The sequence below is a fragment of the Fundulus heteroclitus genome, chromosome 4, assembly GCF_011125445.2.
Source record: "Fundulus heteroclitus isolate FHET01 chromosome 4, MU-UCD_Fhet_4.1, whole genome shotgun sequence".
Lineage (NCBI taxonomy): Eukaryota > Metazoa > Chordata > Actinopteri > Cyprinodontiformes > Fundulidae > Fundulus > Fundulus heteroclitus.
Genome location: NC_046364.1, coordinates 29,531,098 through 29,551,550, shown reverse-complemented (window position 1 = coordinate 29,551,550; position 20,453 = coordinate 29,531,098). Strand labels below are relative to the sequence as shown.

Below are 20,453 nucleotides of genomic sequence, written 5' to 3'. Positions count from 1 at the left end.
TGCTAATCCAAATACTTTCAACTCTACCCATTACGTTCTTTTCTTGTGCCTCTTCTCTAGACTGATTTATTCCTTGTTCTCTTAGTTTTACAGCAGAACAATTGAAGACACTTCCACTCACCTGTAGACAGACTTCATAGTGAATTTACCTGGATCCAGTCCTCGATGTTAAACTAATATATAAAGACCTCCAGCTTTGTTCAGAGGTGAACTTAATGTTTAGGAGTCTATGTGGTCTGCAGGAAACAGCATTTTTTTTATAAATTCTTTTACCATCTGTGGAGAGTTGTAAGTTCAAGTTCCACTTTGAAATGTTGAACTGCGAAGACTTGAAATATGATCTATATCTATCTCTGATAAAAAGCTTTCTAAAATGTGCTCTGTGACCATTTTCTCTTCCCAACTCAGAGCTCTGCACAGTCCCAGTGCAAGTGAGACAAGTATGATGAAGGAAAAGTAGCCTTTGTTGTGGGATGCTTTCAGATCATTAGTATCTCAGTTGTAGGCCAAGGCAGTGTGTTTGTTGGGGCAATTGATGGAGCCAGAGGGTAATCTCTGTGAAGAATGGGATGTATTTTTGGAGGTTATAAAGCCGAGGAGCATTTAGTCTGAGTTTAACTGGGACTTTTATCCAGGCCACTTTCCTCCTGGTACAGCAAACGGCTTATTGCTGAGGTAGCTTATTTAACTCTCTTGGAGAAAATTGAGTTGACTTTAAACGTTCCTTTGACACAATCACCTCTGAGTTTGGCACTTATAGCCAGTTAATTTCCTGTGTCAAGTAACCTTAATTTTTTTTTCTTAGGTCTGCTGGTAACAAAACAATACCGTACACTGATACAAAAATCTTGTGAGCTTGTAAATTAAAACGATTGCTGAAAAACTGATTGTCTGTAATTTATTGTACCTTGTATCCGAATGAAAACAAAGGCGGCTGCAAAGAGGAGTGCCCACTTTTTGTTGACGTACAAGTAAAGATGTGTTGCTGACACCTTTGAGATAGCGGAGCGTGTTGATGTGCTAATGGCTTGGAGTATCTAGAAGGATTTACCCCAGGGTTTGTGTTACATTATCGCCTACACGCTTGTCCTCAGACTCCAGGGACCCTGAAGAGAAGGCCCGCTGAGACGCAGATATTACAGGAGGCTGTACCTCAGTTGCAGACATGACTCATTTATCTTAACCTGTGGATATATTGTTCATGTTATCTCGGGTCCCCTCTGATGATGTGGTTCCCTCTCTTTGTTTTCAACCCTGCAGGGAGCAGCCGATCTACACCACCAGGGCCCACGTGTTCCAAATCGATCCGAGCACCAAGAAGAACTGGGTTCCCGCCAGCAAGCAGGCCGTCACCGTCTCTTATTTTTACGACAGCACACGCAACAGCTATCGCATTATCAGCGTGGATGGATCCAAGGTGTGTGTGTCGCTCCGTTTCTTCCTTCCAAGTGTAATAGAATCATAACCAATAAACATTTTAGCCGCTTTCTGGAGACAAAGAGGAGGTTACGCAGCCAAAGCTAGACTGAACAGACTGACTCATTAAGTGTTTTAATGTTGCATTTGCAGCTCACACTGGTGGGGACAAGCTAAGCATGCTGGTGTGTTTTTTTGTTTTGTTTGTTTTTTACTTTTTCTAGGTTTGAAACGCTTATTCAATCCTTACCGTGCAGCTTTATAAAAGGTTTCCATAAATCCTGTGCATTCTTTACTGGTTTCAGGATACTAGTCCATCCTCTGGGTGCTGTGCCTGAAGGTTTCTGTTTCCTAATTCTGTTTTAAGGTTACATGGGTTGAAAAACTAAAATAACAGAATTTATGACATTCCAGTTATGAGCTGCTCCACATGGGTTTGGCTGCCTTTGGTTTTAAAACAATTTCTCTCAGCTGAGTGAAGGAGATGACGGGTTTCCATGGCAATCCTCTCTGTGTGGGTACTAGAGGAGCTTTATGACAGCAATATCACTATGCTAACGCGGCCGAGCAATAGTGTTTGAGGCTTAAATCACCCTGTGTGCACACAGAGCAACTTGAGAAACGGTGGATTAGGATTACCAAGCAAACATTGGGCCGCTGGTTCTCACAGGATGTCTGTACATTGATATTGGACAGAAAGCCCTTTCTGCCTGTTCCAATAGGCGATCAATAATGTAAACCTGAGTGATCTAATTAACTACATGTTGTATTTTTACAAATTTGACCAAATGGATAGGTTGTTTTCTGTAGGTGGAGCTTGTAATTTTGAGGTAAAATTCTTGCCAACACATTGAAATCTTAGTGATTTTACATAAGCATTACAAACATTTGCACTTGCTCAAATTTTGTCAACTTTACAATCACAAACTGACCAGAGCACCTGCATACATTTGTGGCGTCGCCCACGTGCCTTTTTGCAAACTCAAAAGGTCTTATTTTTAACACTAAGTAATTACTTTTTTGAAGCTTGCAGACTCACAAAATGGGGCATGAAACTTGAGTACATCACTTTTCATGCAAAAGTTAGGATCGATTTTAAAAAAAAAAATAAAATAAAATAAATAAAAATACATAGAATTGGCGACGCAGATGAAGTGATGAGTTTTAGCCAGACAGTATGAGGATTCTTCTCAAACGTTCAATTTCACTCCGTATCAGACTTTAATCATAGACACACACTTGTGTGTAACTCTGCACAGTGGATTCATAGGCACTGCTGGAAGGAAGAACGCTGTTTCAGCGAGCAAAGATTTCCTGGCCGATGGTGATGACTGGCTAATATGCCATTTTAGACTCTGAGCAATGCATTCTGCTATAAACTACAGGGGACAGTGGCTTCACTCCCCCTCCCATCTTCATGGTGTGGTCCCTCTTGCTTGGTGGTGTTGCAGCCGCTGGGGTCTTTCAGAAAAGGTGTTTATACTGACAGGTCACGTGACACTTGTACACACGTGGACTTCATTTCACTAAATATCTGACTTTTGACGGCGCTGTATGTCTCTTACAAGTTATGTAGGTAGCAGTGCAAACAGGACTTCTAGTGGTTTTCTTTCAGCAGTGGGTTTCTTCTTGCTATTTTTCTCCTAAAACCAGATTTGTTGGTCTCAGCTGCTTCGCTAATCGACGCTCTCCTGTCAGTTTAGATGAGCAGCTGTGTATTTGTAAATTTAAAGTTATGCCCTTTTCCAGATCATGGTTTGAACAGTGATTTGTGAGATGTCCAAAGCTTTGGATATTTCAATGACTTAATGCTGCTTTAAACTTTTATTAACCTTTTTTTTCTGACTTATGTTTCTCAGTCTTTATGATGTAATTAATGTTCTAACAAACCTCTTAAGGCGTTGACAGAACAGTTGGATTTATAGGAAGATTGAATTACACACAGATTATTAGTTGATCTACAAAGATACTTGGCTACAATGTGTTTTATTTAGGAGTGCTGAAATTAATTGGGATAGAATAAATTCTGAAATTATATTGTGCATAATTTTCTTTTCACTTTGCAATAATGCACACATTTGTTTTTCAATTGCATTAAATCCTAAATAAGTTAAGGTCTGTTGTGATAAAATGTGAATAGCTTCAAGGGACCTGAATACTTTTGCAGAGCATGGGAAATACAAATAACAATCCCCTATAAATGTCTGTGGGTGCTGTTTTCTGCTCTTTTGTCCTCACTGTCTACTCCCACACGCCCGTAGCCTCTGAGGTGTGTCATAACAACTCTGCATGGAACCATCATATGTCAAGGATGAAGATTTCTGAAATGTTATCTCAGTTTAAAAAGGGATGACTTTTACAGATTTAGATTATTTTTTGTCTACTAAACCAATGTGACATCTCTACGAGCAAAACCACCAAATACGAGGAAATGCTGAGTCAGCTGATGTTAAATATAGTTTCTACTTTGTACACTGTTGCTGCAGGGGGAAACGGGTCTGTCCAGAATAATGATCTGTTCTGCTGAACACCGGAGCAGTGACAGACCTTCAGCTTATATTTGTCCAGTCATGATGCGTAGACGTCTTACTGATGATGCGACGGCAAGTGGAAGAGCACAAGAGCCCTTTTTTTTTTTTTTTTTTTTTTTTAACCATCACTATCCTGAATCTTAGCACTTAAACAGGAACCTACAAAGTGCTCTGACCATGCAGTAGAGACTTCTTGCTACGCTCATGAATTATTCTGGGTGTAATGGGTTTTTCTAACCCAGCGTGTAAAACAAAACAAACAAATGGCGTTAGTTAACCGTCTGTCATCTCTTGGATTGTCTACAGTTTCAGCTTGTTAAAACTCTAATCCACCTCCATGGTTGTCGAGAGGGAGCGCGTTCATCTAAGAGGAAAAGGAACTCCCTCACTCCCCCAAAATTTAGAGCCCTAGAAAAAGGCTGCGGTATAGAGTAAGAGTGCAGGGAAAACGACAACCTCTGTGGGTCCATAACAGCTTTTACAGAAATTAAGTGTGTGTTCTAGCATTGGATAAAGTATATTTTCTAACATATATTACCTGTGAGGACCCATTGCTCTCTAAGAAAAATGTCTGTTTTTAAGGTTAGGCCATAGAAATTAATGGAAAATGAATGAAAGTCAATGTGAAATTTGTGTGTGTGTTGATTCTTTGGGAGCAACTTTTGGGGTTTATTAAATAACTGTCAATGTTACCAGTTCTGACTTTAAAGGGGACATATGCATTTCAGCACTTGCTTTTCACATTGAAATCATTCAGTTGTGGAACTGCAAAAATGGTGGATTCGTGAAATTGGTAAGCAAAATGTCCATGACCTTGTTTACTGTGTATTTGTTCAAAAAAACGTAATCGAGAACAGAGAAAACTGAATGGCTTGAAAAATATGAACCAAACAAAACAACCGAAGATATCGACGCAGCACCTGGACAGACTGCATTCAACAAAATTTATTTAAGGGCTAAAAAAGTGGATTATGCATATGTCCTCTGTTAAAGAGATTATAATTCTGTTTGACTGTGTAGACACTGTGAAATGATGATGTTTATGGTTTGAACAGCAGGTTTTAATCCTGACCACAGCTGTCTTCTCTCAACTCAAAGCAATAGTACATGGAAGTCAGGGGATTGGTTGTAGTTTTGCCTTTGTGTGACATTTTGTAGTGACTAAATTATAAGTGATAAAGTGTATTTGGGACTTAAGTCATCTGTCAGTTTATTGCTGAAAATCAGATCTGATGAGCAAAACCTCTGTTGACACTGCTGCGTTAGGGGACGTTACGACTCAACCTGTTTTACACTCTAAAGTGAAAATCCACAAAAATGAAAGTTTTCGATAGCTTTAGATTTGACTAAAGGGGATGACAAGAGACAGTGGCACAGGAGTTAGGGAACTCGTTGTGCAATTGCCGGGTTGCCAGTTAGCTCCCCTGCTCCGACTTGTCCTTGGGCAAGATACTTCACCTGCATTGCCTGCTGGTGGTGGTCAGAGGGTCCAGTGGCACCGGTGTATGGCAGCCTCACCTCTGTCAGCCTGCCCCAGGGCAGCTGTAGCTACTAACATAGCTCACCACCGTCAGGGTGTGAATGGGTGAATGACTCACTGTAGTGTAAAGCGCTTTGTGGTCGTCGGACTAGTTAAAGCGCTATACAAGTACAAGCCATTTACCATTTACCTGCCAAAAGCTAACGGGTGCTCTGTTCTTGAAAATGTCATGTATGGGTAGCTCCAATAGTGCCTGAGTTTAATGTAAACTCTAGATGGGGTTTGCTTGTTAAATGTTTATGTGCCTGTGTAATAACCAGTTTTTAAACGAGTTTAATGTACTTAGCATTTTTGCAACCAGACTTTGGCTCAGTTTTTCTGAAAACAATTCAACACCTATCCAGGAGTCTTTGTCAATTCTGGCCCTTCGCACTTAAACAACCTGCAGTTGGTACACTACTGCAACGTTCCTGTAAACTTCAGTTTTGAGATTCTCATATTCTTCAATGTGCACAGCACAGTCCAGAAAAGGCAACATGTTGTTCTTAGCATCCTCTTTTGTAAACCTGATGTTGCTGTCCACTGAGTTGATGTGGTTGGTGAATGCCTCAACTTCTTTGGTTTGTATTGTGACATGTGTCATCCACATATCTAAACCAGTGAGTTGGTGGTGTTCCCTTGTAAGCACCAAGTGCCCTGCTCTCCACCACCTTCATGTACAGATTGGCCACAGTGGGTGACACTGGGGAGCCCATGGCACACCCATGTTTCTGTCTGTAAAAGTCTTCTCTGTACTCGATATATGGGGTTAAGAGACAGAGGTCCAACAAACCTGGTTTGGTGTTAAATTGGTTCTGTCTTTTAGTGACGCAGCTGAGTCCTGACAGTGTTCACTGCCTCTGATTTTGGAGTGCTAGTAACGAGAGGTGACATCAAAGGAAACAATGGTTTCCCCTGGTGCCAGTCTCAGGTGTTGGACTTTGGAAATTAAGTCTGTGGAGTGTTTCCAACCAGCGGAGCCAAAATTGGTGCAAGATGTTTTGCAATGTTGTATGTAACCGAGTTAATGCTGCAGACAATGGGTCTGAGAGACACCTGAATACAGCTGATGGTAGCGGGAGGGAATGATTGCTTCCTCTCTTTCTAGTTGTTGCAGATAGTTATTTTCCTTTGTAGTTATTGGTTGCATCCCTTTTCATGGTCTTGTGGGTGCTACAGTCCATCAGTAGATGCATTATTTTCTCATGGTAATCGGTTGTGTTGAATACCACTGTGCTTCTGCCTTTGTCTGCTGGCAAAATTGTGATGTTGCAGTCTCGGAGGGATGTAGAGACTGGAACGTCAGGAATGCGCATAGGAGGATGGGCCTCCATGTGAAACTCCTGGATAGGTGTTGAAACGTTTTCATATAAATTGAGCGGAAGTCCAGTTGCCTCCAATTCAAGCCCGTTTGCTGCTGCGACAACCCAGATAACTGAGAATTTGCACAGATGTGTGTCCAGACGGTAATAGTTTTGTTCGGGTTTGAAACCATTTCACAGAGAGGACATGTCGTAGCTTCCTGTTCATGGTTCCTGTTCAGGTTTATTTATTCTCATAATGGGAATTTTTAAAATGGAGCTTGTTTGAGTGTTTTGCTGTAAATTAAGAGTCTACACAGAGCTTTTAAGTCCCAAACCAATCATCCAACAAGATTATTACTTGCCTCACCGTCACACTAGCCTAGCATCAGTTAATCTGAAGCTCCAACAGCAGCAATGTTCATAGACATGACTTAATCTGGAACATAATTCACAAATGCTGCTCCTTATCAGCTGAATGTCAGGAACTGAATTTCTTCTTTAACTTTTTGCTGCATTAAATGCAACATACAGGAGAGCTCTTCTCTTGTGTTGTAAGCTAACGTTCTGCATATATTATGTTCTCACAAACCCTGCAGCTGTGTCCACCGAAGGAATGCAGGTAATCCAGGTAATGTGGGAAACGGAGAATAAAGGAAGTTCACGCATTCCGATCTTGACATCTTCAGCCAGTAAACATTCCCACTCAAACCAACCAGGGGCAGAGTAGGTGTGGGCTTTCACCCTCATCTAGATCATGAGTTGAGATTTTGATCCCGTCACTGACTGTAACTATATTTATCTACTGAAGTAAACCTGCGTCATTGCCACCGCAGAGCCATGTGGGCATGTGAGTGCATTTTTGTTCCTTGTATATAATTATGTTTGGCCATAAAAAAGATTAAGAGTTGGCAAATCTACAAAATTATTTATTTAGCCTTGATATTTTCTTCCCCACTGGACATAACTATGACGGCCTTTCTGTCAGCTAATTCATGATTTGTATTTAGAGTTTTGCTGTATTGACAACTCATACTTTCTGGCTTCTTTGATCCTTCTCCACATGCACACTTGGCTGCAAGATTTTTGCTGTAACCTTCTGAACATCTGAGATTTTTATCTGACCCTCATTGGCCTGGCCTGGGTCTTGTCTGTGCCTCATGTGCCACTTGATCTGCAGCCCATCTCGCCGTCCACACAGCTGCCAGCGTCACTCAGTCACACTCTGTCACCCCTCCTTCAAACATTTGCTTGCTCACCTACATGCTAAAATAAAGTCCCAAGGCCCACATACCGGTGTTGGTTTGAAGTTCTTACAATAAACTGTAACTAACCCAGGAGAGCTTGCCCATAAGTCGCACCGCTGGTAAAAATGCATGAAAGTCTTTTAAAGAAAGGACTTTATTAGAGTAGCATACTTTCGCTTGGTGTGTAGAGGTGTGTTCTTTAATTTAAGCGGATCTTCAGTGGGGAAGAACGCTCCCTCAGCAGAAACTGTTTTGTACAAAATCAACCATGTTATTAGCACCCCGCACATTAAAGCTGTGCAACATTGTTTTGTCAGTAGGACAGCACTTACTCTTTTCATGCAACATTTCAGAAGTTTGAAGCAAACGTATAGTTTGTCCAGAGTTCTGGGTCCTCTCCTATGTGCTCTTCTCTTGAGCTCACTCTGCACACTGCAGGTTTTCTACATGATTTAAAGCTTAGGAAGCGGAACGTTGTGGAAGAACAGGTTTTGTTTGCTTTTTTTCCCCCCTCTGTGTTGATTGGACCGCATGATGTATAGCATTATTCTGATAAAGGCCCAGCGATTATCCATTTATAGTCTTACTGATGGAGGCCACCATAGTGTTTTTTAAATGCTGTTGTTTTTTCGTTTCACATTTCCAGTCGCAGCATTTCTGGTGCACCACAAAGGGAAATTTTACTTCACAAAAAGGATATCTCTAGACTGTATCCGATTGCATGATTGACGTTATTGAATATAGACTCAGTCCCGCATCACAGTAGGCAGGCTACATTGAAGTAATACTGACGTGTTTGTGTGACCATCAACCATTTGGATTGTGTGTCTGTGACCATGTGTATAAAATAAATGCATTTAGTGTCTGTGTGTATACGAGTAAGTGTCTCACCTGGAGGTGTAATGGTGGCGAGAACGTTGGAAAGCCTTCAACACATCGCACCAAAGAGCAGCAAAGGACGGGGAAGGCTGCAGGATCTCAGGCAGACTGGCACAAGACATCACCCCAGGGCAGCCATACTAGGCGAGGTGGGTAGCAGCTCACCCTGGCAGCTGGACCTCAGGAGGAGCAAGGCAGGGAGGGCACATTGCCACCCCCCCTGGTTAGCTAGGCCCTGGGATGTTAAGGGGGGGATGCTCCACCGTAGCACCTAAGGCTGGCCCACCACTCCAGGATGTGACCTGAGATCCCACACCAACAACAACCCACCAAGGTGGAGGGAGGCAGGGCATCGCCAGACCTCCAGTCTCTGCCGAAGCACAAGCACCATGTGGGGAACAAGAGGAGTACGCCATGCCCCCGACACCCCACCCCTCTCCCGATGTGGTGTTTGCACGTGTGTCTGTGGCATTGTACAATGTTGCATTGAATGCAGATGTGTGTCTATAAAGTGGATTAGAGTTTGAGTTGTGGGTGGGGTGTACGCACTGACAGCAGAGTCTTCCCACCCCCAAAGCAAAGCATGTGTATGGTTATTCTTTGGCAGTAGCCATAGTAGCAACCAATATCAAGTTTGCAAAAAATGTTTTAATGAATAATTGGAAAATGGGACATTTGACATATTTATACTGATTAATTTGCATATTGAGGTGGTTTTATTGGCCAAACACTGGAATAAATCTCCTGTCTTTTTTATCCTGCAGTCTCAGTCCTGTTTATAGATGCATTTTTCACAAAGATAATTAAAGTTTCATCTTATCTTAACGCACTGCTTTGAGCCATCACAATGAGGTCAGTTAAATATTCACTTGGCTGCTTTAAAATGAGATGTTTGAGTGTTGTTCAGGCTTTAAACAGGTTTCTTTTCAGGGTAAACTGGGTCACATTTGTTTTGGTGAGGCCTCTGAAAAAGATGTTTTTCAATTTTAATTAGACTAGTGTCGGCTTGATAAAACGCTGCTCCTCAGTAAATAAGAAGTATATAAAGGTGTGAAATGATCTGTTGAAAAGTCTTCAGGGTTATTTTTGAACTGTTGGTTTGTTTCTGCATTTCTGTGTCCAGCAATGATTCAGTAAAAAAATGTTTAGATTTTTCTGTGTCCAGCAATGATTCAGTGAAAATGTTTTTAACACTTGGGCCACTGAAAAGATGGAGAGGGAGACAGTGGGGGCGTAAGAAAAGGACACGAGTCTGTCGGCAGTTTGAAATCTGTAATCTGGTGTTCAGAGCCATGTTGCTATGAGACCAGGGCTGCTCTGTGATTAATCTGTCTTCTATTGTTTCTTAATTGTTGGGGTAATTAACATGTGCTGCTTTTAAGTAGGGTTAGATCTTGGTGGTGGGCTTGGAGGGGTTTGGCATCTTGGGCTTATTTGCGCTTCTCTCCTTGAGTATAGCTTTAGACTAGTATGTGTTCACAGCAAGGCACAGATGTTCAGCCTTCTAGTGCCGTGTCCTTAAATCGGATGCTTTATACTGTAGCAGATTCTTGCAGGAAACATGGATTGTGGCAAACACAGGCCGTTTTAATGTCAGTGGGTCAACAGCCATCAGAGCATAGAGCTTTCTTTCCTTTATATTCTGGACATCTTTAATTGTAGCAGAAACAAAATATATGTCTTTTTTTTATTTGCTTTTCCAGTTATAGCAAAATTGATTATTAAACTCTGTTGCAAAGGAAAAAGTATCAACCTAATCAAGGAATCCATTTTAAAATGGAAATAGCTTTCACTTTTTGTATTTGTGGTGTTATTTTTTTCTTTCTAATTTTGTGATATTGTTTTCATTTATTAGGTTATTATCAACAGCACAATCACACCCAATATGACCTTCACCAAGACGTCCCAGAAGTTCGGCCAGTGGGCGGACAGCCGGGCCAACACGGTGTTTGGTCTGGGATTTGCTTCAGAGCAACAGCTGGCAAAGGTGAGATTAAACATGTCAAGGGTCTTTATTACCAGCCTTCATATATGGTGGAGACAGCTGTTTTTGTTTAATCGTGCTAACACACTCATTCATCAGCGCATAGCTTTGATAACAAACACTGTATGCGGAACTTAAAATAATTTTTTTTTAAATGGTGTTCAGATCCAGTACTGTGATTTTGTTTCTAGATTAATAATTACAACAGGTTTTTTCAAAGTAGTCAAAAACAAAATACTTTTTTAGAAAAGGTATTTGCAACAAGACTGGTTAAATTTATACAAAAAGAAAATATATTAAACAATAGTCAGTATGGTTTCAGGGCAAATCGTTGGACTGCACGAGCATTAATGGAATTAACTGAAAAAATTGCAAAAGAAATTTTATGTAATAAATCACTCAACGTTACTATGGGAACTCAAGAAATATGGAATCAGAGGGATCACTCATAAATGGATCACAAGTTAGAGAACAGAAAACAATATGTTCAGATAAATGATATAGAATCAGACATGTGTGACATAAAATGTGTGATTCCGCAAGGCTGTATACTTGGAAAAATAGTATTCATAATATTCATCAATGATTTCACCAAAGCACTGGATATATTACAAGTATTCTATTTGCAGATGACACATTATTTAGTTCGGGAGACATTTACGAAGTAATGTAAGTAGTAAATAAAGAATTTTAAAAAATGAGATTGGTTTGATCAAAACAAATTAGCTCTCAATATATGTAAAAAAAAAATATATATATATATAATATTTAAGGACAAATGGAAAGATGTTAATATGACTACAAAAATAGATGGCATGGGAATACTAAGGGTGAAAGAAACAATTTCTAGGAATGTTATCATTGATCTTGGTTGGAAAACACAGAAATTATACAAAAAAATATGGCAAAATCCATAGCTGTGTTACATAAAGTAAAATTCTATCTAATTCATTCAGCATTACTCACTTATGTACAAAACACACATGATCATTTCATACTCGACCTAATGTGTGGAGGTTTGGGATCAATGTGCAAAACCTATACACAGTCTTTCTTCATATTACAAAAAAGAGCTTTGAAAACTAATAATACAAGACAGATCCTTCAAACCCACTTTGTCTTTAGTGTACATTATTAAAATGTCATGATTTAGTGGGTTATAAAATTCTTCAGATTTTATATTGCCATTGAACATCCAAGAACGGTTTGAAAAAAACAGTCACTATAATCTCAAAGGAACAGACATTTTTAAAAAGACCTAGGTTCAAAGCCAAAATCATGGAACGGACCGTTACAGTAAAGGGAATTAATTTGTGGAATGGACTTCATGAAGAAATTAAAGAGTCAAGAATGATGAGGTTTAAAAAAAAAACGTATAAAAACTAGAATGTTAGGGATGTATGAAAGTTGTGGTTGACAGATATTATGAGAAAATGTATGATATTACGTTTTGAATATTTTTGATTTGGGATTGCGTGCATTGTGTGTATGCATTTTAAAGTAATTTTTGAATGAAATAAATAAACTAAACAAATCCTCCCAGGTGTTCTTAAAGATAAGCATCGGCTTGTATAGCCACTCATCACAGCTCATGTTTCTCATGCTTTCAGTTTGCAGAGAAGTTCCAGGAAGTTAAAGACGCAGCCAAGTTGGCAAAGGACAAATCACAAGAAAAGGGCGACACGTTGAGCAACCACTCCCAGGTAAAGAATCTCTCAGCTGTTTTCAATTCTCATCCCTGTAAGACTGCAACAGAGAGCTCATTTCTACAACTTCAGAGGGGAGAACATGGTTTAGAGACTATTTCTGCAAACATTTACGACTTCACAGTTAAGAAGTGAGAATATCCTCGTATGCCAGATCTCTGGAGGACAAGCAGCCAGCGATAATAAGATGATTGGAGTTGCATTATTAAGCAGTCTGCCTGTTTGCTGCCAACCCAACTCTCAGGCTGGCAGTGAGTCCAGATGATAGGCTTCAATCTCAGCCCCGAGACACGGGGAGCTGCTGGGCCATATGACAAGATAAATACTGGCAAAGTTTCCTCATTCCTCCTCTCTGCGGGCATACCTGCTCAATTTCTTTACAATGTTGAGCTGAAAGATGACCCGAGTCTCCTATCAGAGAGAGGGAGCAGAATATCAGACCCATGTCTAGGTTTTCAACTAATAGACAATTAGGAACCGCAGGTAAACTGCAAGCATGCTGAAAATCAACCCTCGTATACAATTTTACCTGCATCTCCTCCCAGGAGTCTGGACGGGAGACGCCTTCAGCAAACCAGGCATCAAGCTTCAACGGGACAGATGACGAGAAAATCTCCTTCAGTCCGGAGAGCGCTCAGCTGAAGAGTGAAAATGAACGTCTCAAAAGCTTCGTAGAGCAGAGGTAAGATTTCAATTCATGAAAACGTCACGACAACTTGTTTTCTGTCACATTAAAGACATGCTTTTTTTTCTTACCTCATAATTAATTTTTTCTATTCATTTAATATTGGTATTACATTTAATTGTCATTCTTGTATTAAGGAAGTTCCCAACAAATGTTTTATTAGGATTTTTTTACTGCCTTCAGTTCAAATTCAATAATTAAAGCTCAGCTGAAAAAGTTCTGATTCAATGTAATCTGCAACTTGGCATGGCGTCACCTCTTCTGAATACAAAGGAACGTAGGAGACACTTTCTTTTTCACAGGTAGGTGACAGGTTGGCCATCTGCATCGGCTAGTAGGGGGTAGAATAAAGATACAAACCTTTAAACTGGAGCTGGGTTATCAAGTAGGGAGCTTTAATGTCTTTCTGAGTTGAAAGAGGATAAAATATGAGATCATTTGTTGCTGAATCTTATCAGAACTCACTGCAGTGTGGTGGATCAGCTGGAGGCTCCAATGGAGCGTAACAGTTTTTGCCTAGCAACAGATGATTCATGGGTAATATTTTAATCAGGTGTATTTAAATGTAAAACAAGCTTCACAAACACATTTTTTTTCCCAAAGTGTCGGTATTATCCCAGCCCTGTACCAGTTTCCCTGCATGGTTTAAACATGCAGGGAAACTGGTGCCACTACTCCATAATCAAAAGTTGTGACTACAACTCCCAGAATCCTGACAATTGACACACACCTTACCACACTGACCAAGACGTCTGGAAAAAGGCTTTCAGCATGACTTTAAAATGAGCTGAAATAATCTTTTACTCTGTGGATGTTCCTGAGACAAATCTTAAAATGAAAAAATTGATAATCTTATTCTGCTAGTTTAGAATTTTGTCATCTTTTGAAAGGATAGTTGAAGAATAGTTATTGAAATAAGATTAAATACCTTTTTAAATGCACTATTTTTTATTTTGGTGAACTTTGAATAGGCCGGTGCTGCCAGCCAGAAAGATTGCTTCGGTGTTGTCTCTTTTTAAGGACCTGAGACAAGGAGGCTTTACACGTGAATAAATTCCCATTCAGGCTGACGTCCCAGGGCGTAAAAATTAGTTGGGAGAAATCACACAAGCCTTGGTTACAATTTAAATGCAGAGCTGTACGTGTTCCCTGTATATTTTTGTATTTGATATTTTAAAGTTACAGCAAAGTGGGTTTTTTTTTTTTGTTTGTTTTTTTCATACATGTGCAACAGAGACAGACCCCATCTTATACAGAGAGATTACATTTTGTTGGGTTTTGAATTCAGAAGACGGGAACCGTCTTAGACCAGAAGTCACCAACATGCTGCCCAGGTGTCTGTTTTAAAAAAAATAAATAAAAATAAAAGCCCATTCCACCGATTGCATCTGAAAACTTGTTGATATGTTCCCTGTGAGCAACGTCCGAGACAGGTTTTATAAGAACCGCACCTGTGGAGGGTTATATGTGGTTTCCAGAGCGATGTAACGCAGCAGTCTGCTTTCAGGCAAATGTAAGGAGCTTTTCAGCGGAGCCTGAGCTGTTGGCTCAAAAATTTCAATAGCTTGAAAAATAAATGTAGACGTCTAATCATAAATGAACACCCTGAACAGTTCTTCCAAATTTGAAATTTCCATGTTTGTTTCTTTGGATGATGTTTTGTTTGTGGATCTTTCCTCAGTCATTAAACTAGATTAGTGAGAGAATTTAATATGTTCTTTTTTTTATTTATTTTTTACTAAATGGTTCCAGTGTAATCAGTCAATTTTAAGTATCAATATTGTGAGTTTATTGTGAGTTTATCATGTGTATTCCTTCCATTTCTTCCTTTTTAAATTATGCAACAAAATGGTTATGAAGAAAATTCTGAACTATATTGTTGATAGATGTGTAACAGATCAGTCATGAGACAAATCATATGAATATATATTTCTAGTCTTAATGTAATGATGTCAAAAATGATGATCAACTCAGACCAGCTTTAGAATCTCACCACAGTTGAGCAAAACCAAATTAATGTAATTCATGTCATTTTCAGCAGATCTTCATCACTTACACATTTTGTCTTTTTTTTTCTTTGTCAATATATTTCTTTTTTTTTTTTTCAAAACTGTGAGAACAAAACACTTATGATCTGTTGAGACGACTGAGGTTTCACTGCTCTGTCGGGTTATCCGGACCTCTATCCTGATGCCAGGTGCATTAATTATAACTGCGCCAGATGTGGATCCAGATGGGATTAGAGGGACATCAGGATGGCAGAGCCAATTAAAATTATACTTAGCAAGATTTTCTAGAACTGCTTCTAGGCAGCAACCAAAACAATGCCGTTTCTTTAATTGTACATTCTTCATCTTGTTAAAAAGATCAGCAGAAAGTTTGCAACATAAACTACTGCCGAAAAGGTTTGCAATAGCACAAATATGGGGATCATTTCCTTCAGCCGGAAATATTAAAATGGGCACTTTGTGGCAGATTAATTTGTCATGTCTGCTTTTGTCTCTCTCTCTTTTTTATTATTATTATTATTCAAATTAATGCTTTGGGTTTCTTCTAGTTGCTCTTCTTCTTCCCTTGTATCCAAATGAGATTGTAAATAAACTTTTTTTTTCACAGTAATAATAAAATTCCTTTAATGCTATTTAAATCCCATCAGTTTTTTATGGGTTAGACCAAATCAGAAACGTCTTGGGATTATCCTAAAAAGTGAAAAATTGAGAATTTTCAAATAAAATGTGATTAGAAAAAAATTAAGGAGACAAAGACTCCTAAATATTTGTTAAAGGAGAGTTTTTCACTCTCAGCTTTTGTAGTAATTTTGCTTGGATCCCCGTCTTAATTGGGCTTTCTCCTTCCTTATTGGGGCATTAAGGATCAGGATCTGTGGAAATGTTGGAGGACAGCAGGATGCCGAGAAGCATCCCAGTCCCTATTTGAAGCACATGTCACCCGGCCATGCATAAAGAAACACGCAGCGATGCATAACAAAACATCTCCATCCTTATGGATAGAACGTTGCTTCTTAAAAATCTACTGTCTCCGGCTTTCCTTTTTTTTTTTTTTTTTTTTTTTTTTTTTTTCCCGATGAGTTTAACAACGTCGGTGCCCATGAGGCCCAGTCATTTCAGCGCCGAGCGGTTTAACTCCATGAATAATACCGCTCGCTGATCTTTCGCTCTCCTCTCTGGCAGCAACACCACTGCGAAGAAGTACGAAACAGAGCTCCAGACCTTGAAAGAAAATAATGCCCGACTGGTGGACGCGCTGCAGGAGTCTTCAGCTAATGTAGAAAGCTGGAAGAAGGAGCTAGCTGCCTGCCAAGAAGAGAGTGACACTCTCAGGAAAAAGGTACCACACTCACTGTTCAGCAGGGAAGCTCAAACATGTACACAAACTCATCAATGCCGCTGGAGGAGAAGCTGACGGCTTTAAGGTGAATCACTGTCTGGCTCTAACGGATTACATTCCCATCAATAATTTGGCTGATATTTTAATTAAAATCAATTCAATAAGATGAAAGGTTGATTCCTCAAACCATCATCAAATTCATCAGAGTGCTGTACTTTTCATTAGTTGCTGTTTTCCCTGCAGCAAAGTCGGAGTCCCCTATAAATAGAAGCCCTTCAGTTTCATAATCAATGGGGGCCGCGTCTGCTGCTGGGGCTGGGCTGGTGTTGCAGCCATGCTTTTCCCTTTGCAACATACCTTTACCTTTTATTTTATTAATCAGTAGCCAGCCGTCAAGGCGACCCGGCTCGTAACCTAAAACACATCCTGACAGTAACAAACACTCTTTAACAAGTGTCAGCTGCATAATAATAAATGTGTATGCTCTAAACATCGCCGTGCTGCCTGCTTGACTACCTTTTAGCAGACAAAATACAATTTATTTATTTTTTCTCCCATTGTTCAGATCGGAGAACTGGAGGCCCAATGCAACGAAGCCAGTCAGGAGAAGCAGAAAAACGCCCAGCTGACCGTTCGAGTGCGGGAGCTGGAGGCGGAGCTGCAGGAGAAGGAGCAGGTGAGACCAGACCGCAGCACATTCATCTCAGAACAGCAGCCTTGCTCTCCAGAGCGGGGCTTCTCTCCACGAGCCTGCACAGCAACACTTAAAACATTGTGATTTACTCCGTCCGCCCGCACGACGGCAATCACAGCCTTCAGCTTTGCTCTCCACCCCCTAATTCTCTGAAGTTCCTGAAACTCTATATTCCCTCAGTAGGTTTTTATATCGCTATAAGAAATCACAGGAGGGGGTTCTTTTTTTTCTTCTTCTCCCTGCTGTAGATGAGTTCCTACGTCACGTCTATCTAGCTAAACTCAAGCCTTTATACTACCTCTCTGTCTCAGTGCACACCTCTTAGCTGTAATAGAAACCACACTTTTTACTGAAATATGAAGCGCTTGCCTGTGTTTTTCAGAGCTGAAACTTTTTGTACATGTGATCGTTTCAGCTGGTGGGCCACTCTGGCTCTGATTAATGCTTTACTCCCTGATTACTGCTTGTGTTTCAACTCAACTCGCCTCCAATTTGTTCCCCTGTGGAGGGAAAAAGGGTCAGAGCATCTGTAAAGTGTTGCTAGATTATACAGGCACCATTAGGTCTAAATATGTACATGTATGTAATTACGGGTAATTAGTCTAGTGTCATTGTGTATGTAGGCTACATATATCTAAACCAATTAGCGGCTACCAGAGAACTCTGTTTTAATTGCATGTTTCTATGTGTTTTTCTGGAGTTTAGCTCTGCAGCGTGCTTTCAGGAATTTTATATTGTTACAACATTTACACTTTGTTGATATAATTAGTAGGATCTGGAAAAAGTGTTGGCCAAAACTTCAACAATGATTTAGGTAATACTACGGCTGTGCATGTTTTTTTTTTTTTGTTTGTTTTTTGCCAAAAATCTAAATTGCAATTTATTTCAATCTTAATTTTTTTTAACTTATTTCAACAAAAATGGCCTGTAGATAAATATAATTGTAAAGAAGGACTATTTATAACAAGAAATGTAACTGTTTTTATTAATCAGAATATTCTTATTCAAGAGAATAGCTTGTTGAGTGGGACATCAATCCTTGTTGAATGTAAATTGCCACAACCAAACAAGTCTATGTATTAAAGTTTGACCGGTACTTGATGCTGCGGTTAGATTGTACATGAAAGTTTCAGGTAAAAAGATACTGATTATATAAACTCTAAAACAAAGAATACAATTAGATTATCTCACTGCTGCAACTCTTCCCATGTGGAGGCAAACCCACTTTAAACATATTGCTGACAACTAAGGGACGTGTCTGTGTTACATAGCCAACCAATTTGGAAATTGCGATTATATTCCAAATGTGATAAATTGTCCAGTCCTAGGAAATACCAAATTCGACTATTGTAATTAACTTTAGCATTATTGCTGGAAGATTCATTTATACTTGTTAGGAAAAATCTAATCAGTTGTTTAAGGTTGTATGAGGACAACTTTTACATTTTCTGACTGCACTATCACAATAAATGAAGTTTTCTGTAGGATATGAACACTAGTTGAATTAGCATTTCTAAATGGTTCAGTATGTGATTCTATCTGGGGATAAACGCAGCATGGAACACAGCTTAACTTTGCTATTTTACTTTAGCTTTTTGTTGTTGTTTTTTTAATTTTGGTATTGCTCGTTTCCCCCAAAACTTATTTGCAGCACAGAAAGGAAAATGTTGAGTTCAGAGATTCTTCTCTTGACTCAAAACTAAAAAAAAAACAGTTTACCATCTGTATCAGTCACTTGAAATCCCAACTCTGTGTTTACAACCAGAGGTAAACAGACCCCACCACAAAGGTTGAGTCTCTTTATGCATGTAAATATGTGGTTTCAACTGGACCACAATAGCTCAAATTGAACAAATGTAATTTATTTTAAATAACTCTTAGATAGATTCAGACTGGAATATTTTCTTTTAAAATCTGGAACTGACGCTATATTGCTGGATTTCTATAGTTGGTGTTATAAGACTTGCTAAAATTGAGTCATGTTGCCAGGAGAAATGTCCACACTGGCTCTGAGGTAAACTGTGTCTGGAAAACAGGAGTTTACAACCCGGCAGGTGGAATATTATTAGAACATATACATCTTCCTTTTGAACTACTTTCCCTCCCGACAGTGTGCGAGATTCCCCACCGTCCAAAGAGGCCCGAGCTTATTTTTGAAAGATTACAGGTGAAATATGTGGCCCTCTGGGAGCTCCAGCATTTCTTCTCCTCGGTATATCGGCCAACATGTTCCAAACAACTGACCCCGGGGGCGCGGAGAGAGAGAGAGAGAGAGGCTCGCCGTTTGCCGAGCACTGATGCAGCAGGCGGCCCACAGAGCCTCATCTGCACGGTGACTCACCACCTTCTGTAGATGCACATCGTCACTACCTCCAATTAAAAACAAGCCAATGAATTATTTAGGGCCCACTGTGCGGCTGACCCTCTGCGCTGGCCAAATGGAAAGTAAAAGGACAAAACCACTGCAGGTGACTCCAAAGACTAGAGCAATTATGTCTGGTTGAATTGCTCTGAATAAAGAGGATTGCATTATTGCAACAGAGGGATGACATTTAGAATCTAAAAGTATAGTGAAATAAAACGAGTGTTAGAAAATTAGAATTTCAGGCAAAAATAATTATGTCTAATATTCCCAATTTTGAAGCTAGGGATGGATGAAGGGCAGGATTAGAGCTCCTTTTGCTTCTAGCTCTAATGTGTGTTGCTCTGTGCTGGGTAATAAAACGTTTTAATTGGACGTACCGTTTGGCAAAATAAAATCTAGAAACTTACAAAGTCTTGTGTAACAGACAAATGCTAAAAATCCCTAATGTTTTGAAGTTAATCATGCAGAATGAGTCAGGATGAAATGTTTTTCTTTTTTTTATTTCATTTTCTTTTTTTGCTTCTAGGAGTTGGAGAATCTGAGGCGGCAGGCGGAGATAATCCCTCAGCTGATGGGAGAGTGCGAGAGCATCGGTGCAAAACTGAAGGTATGTTTAAAGCTCGCAGCGACAATCCATTTACCTTTCTTCGCCTCGATCTATGGCGGAGCAAAAAGGCGAGCCGTGAAGCCGCGCAGGCCTTGAAAACACGAGAACGGGAAGCTCTGAGGCGTGCGTAGCACTTTCAGATGAAAGGAGTTTCTTTTCGTCATTCTGCTC

General features: G+C 39.8%; 1 protein-coding gene across 2 annotated transcripts in view; it reads left to right on the top strand.

The window, feature by feature from the left end:
• Window positions 1-20,453, top strand: part of homer2 (homer scaffold protein 2) — a 35,278-nt gene that overhangs the window by 11,208 nt on the left and 3,617 nt on the right. For both annotated transcript variants that reach the window (XM_012856453.3, XM_012856452.3), the window contains exons 2-8: window positions 1,261-1,417; window positions 10,749-10,880; window positions 12,488-12,580; window positions 13,129-13,265; window positions 16,460-16,616; window positions 17,182-17,292; window positions 20,202-20,282. In XM_012856453.3, the coding sequence (XP_012711907.1) occupies window positions 1,261-1,417; window positions 10,749-10,880; window positions 12,488-12,580; window positions 13,129-13,265; window positions 16,460-16,616; window positions 17,182-17,292; window positions 20,202-20,282 (868 nt within the window). The remainder of the gene's footprint in view (window positions 1-1,260; window positions 1,418-10,748; window positions 10,881-12,487; window positions 12,581-13,128; window positions 13,266-16,459; window positions 16,617-17,181; window positions 17,293-20,201; window positions 20,283-20,453) is intronic.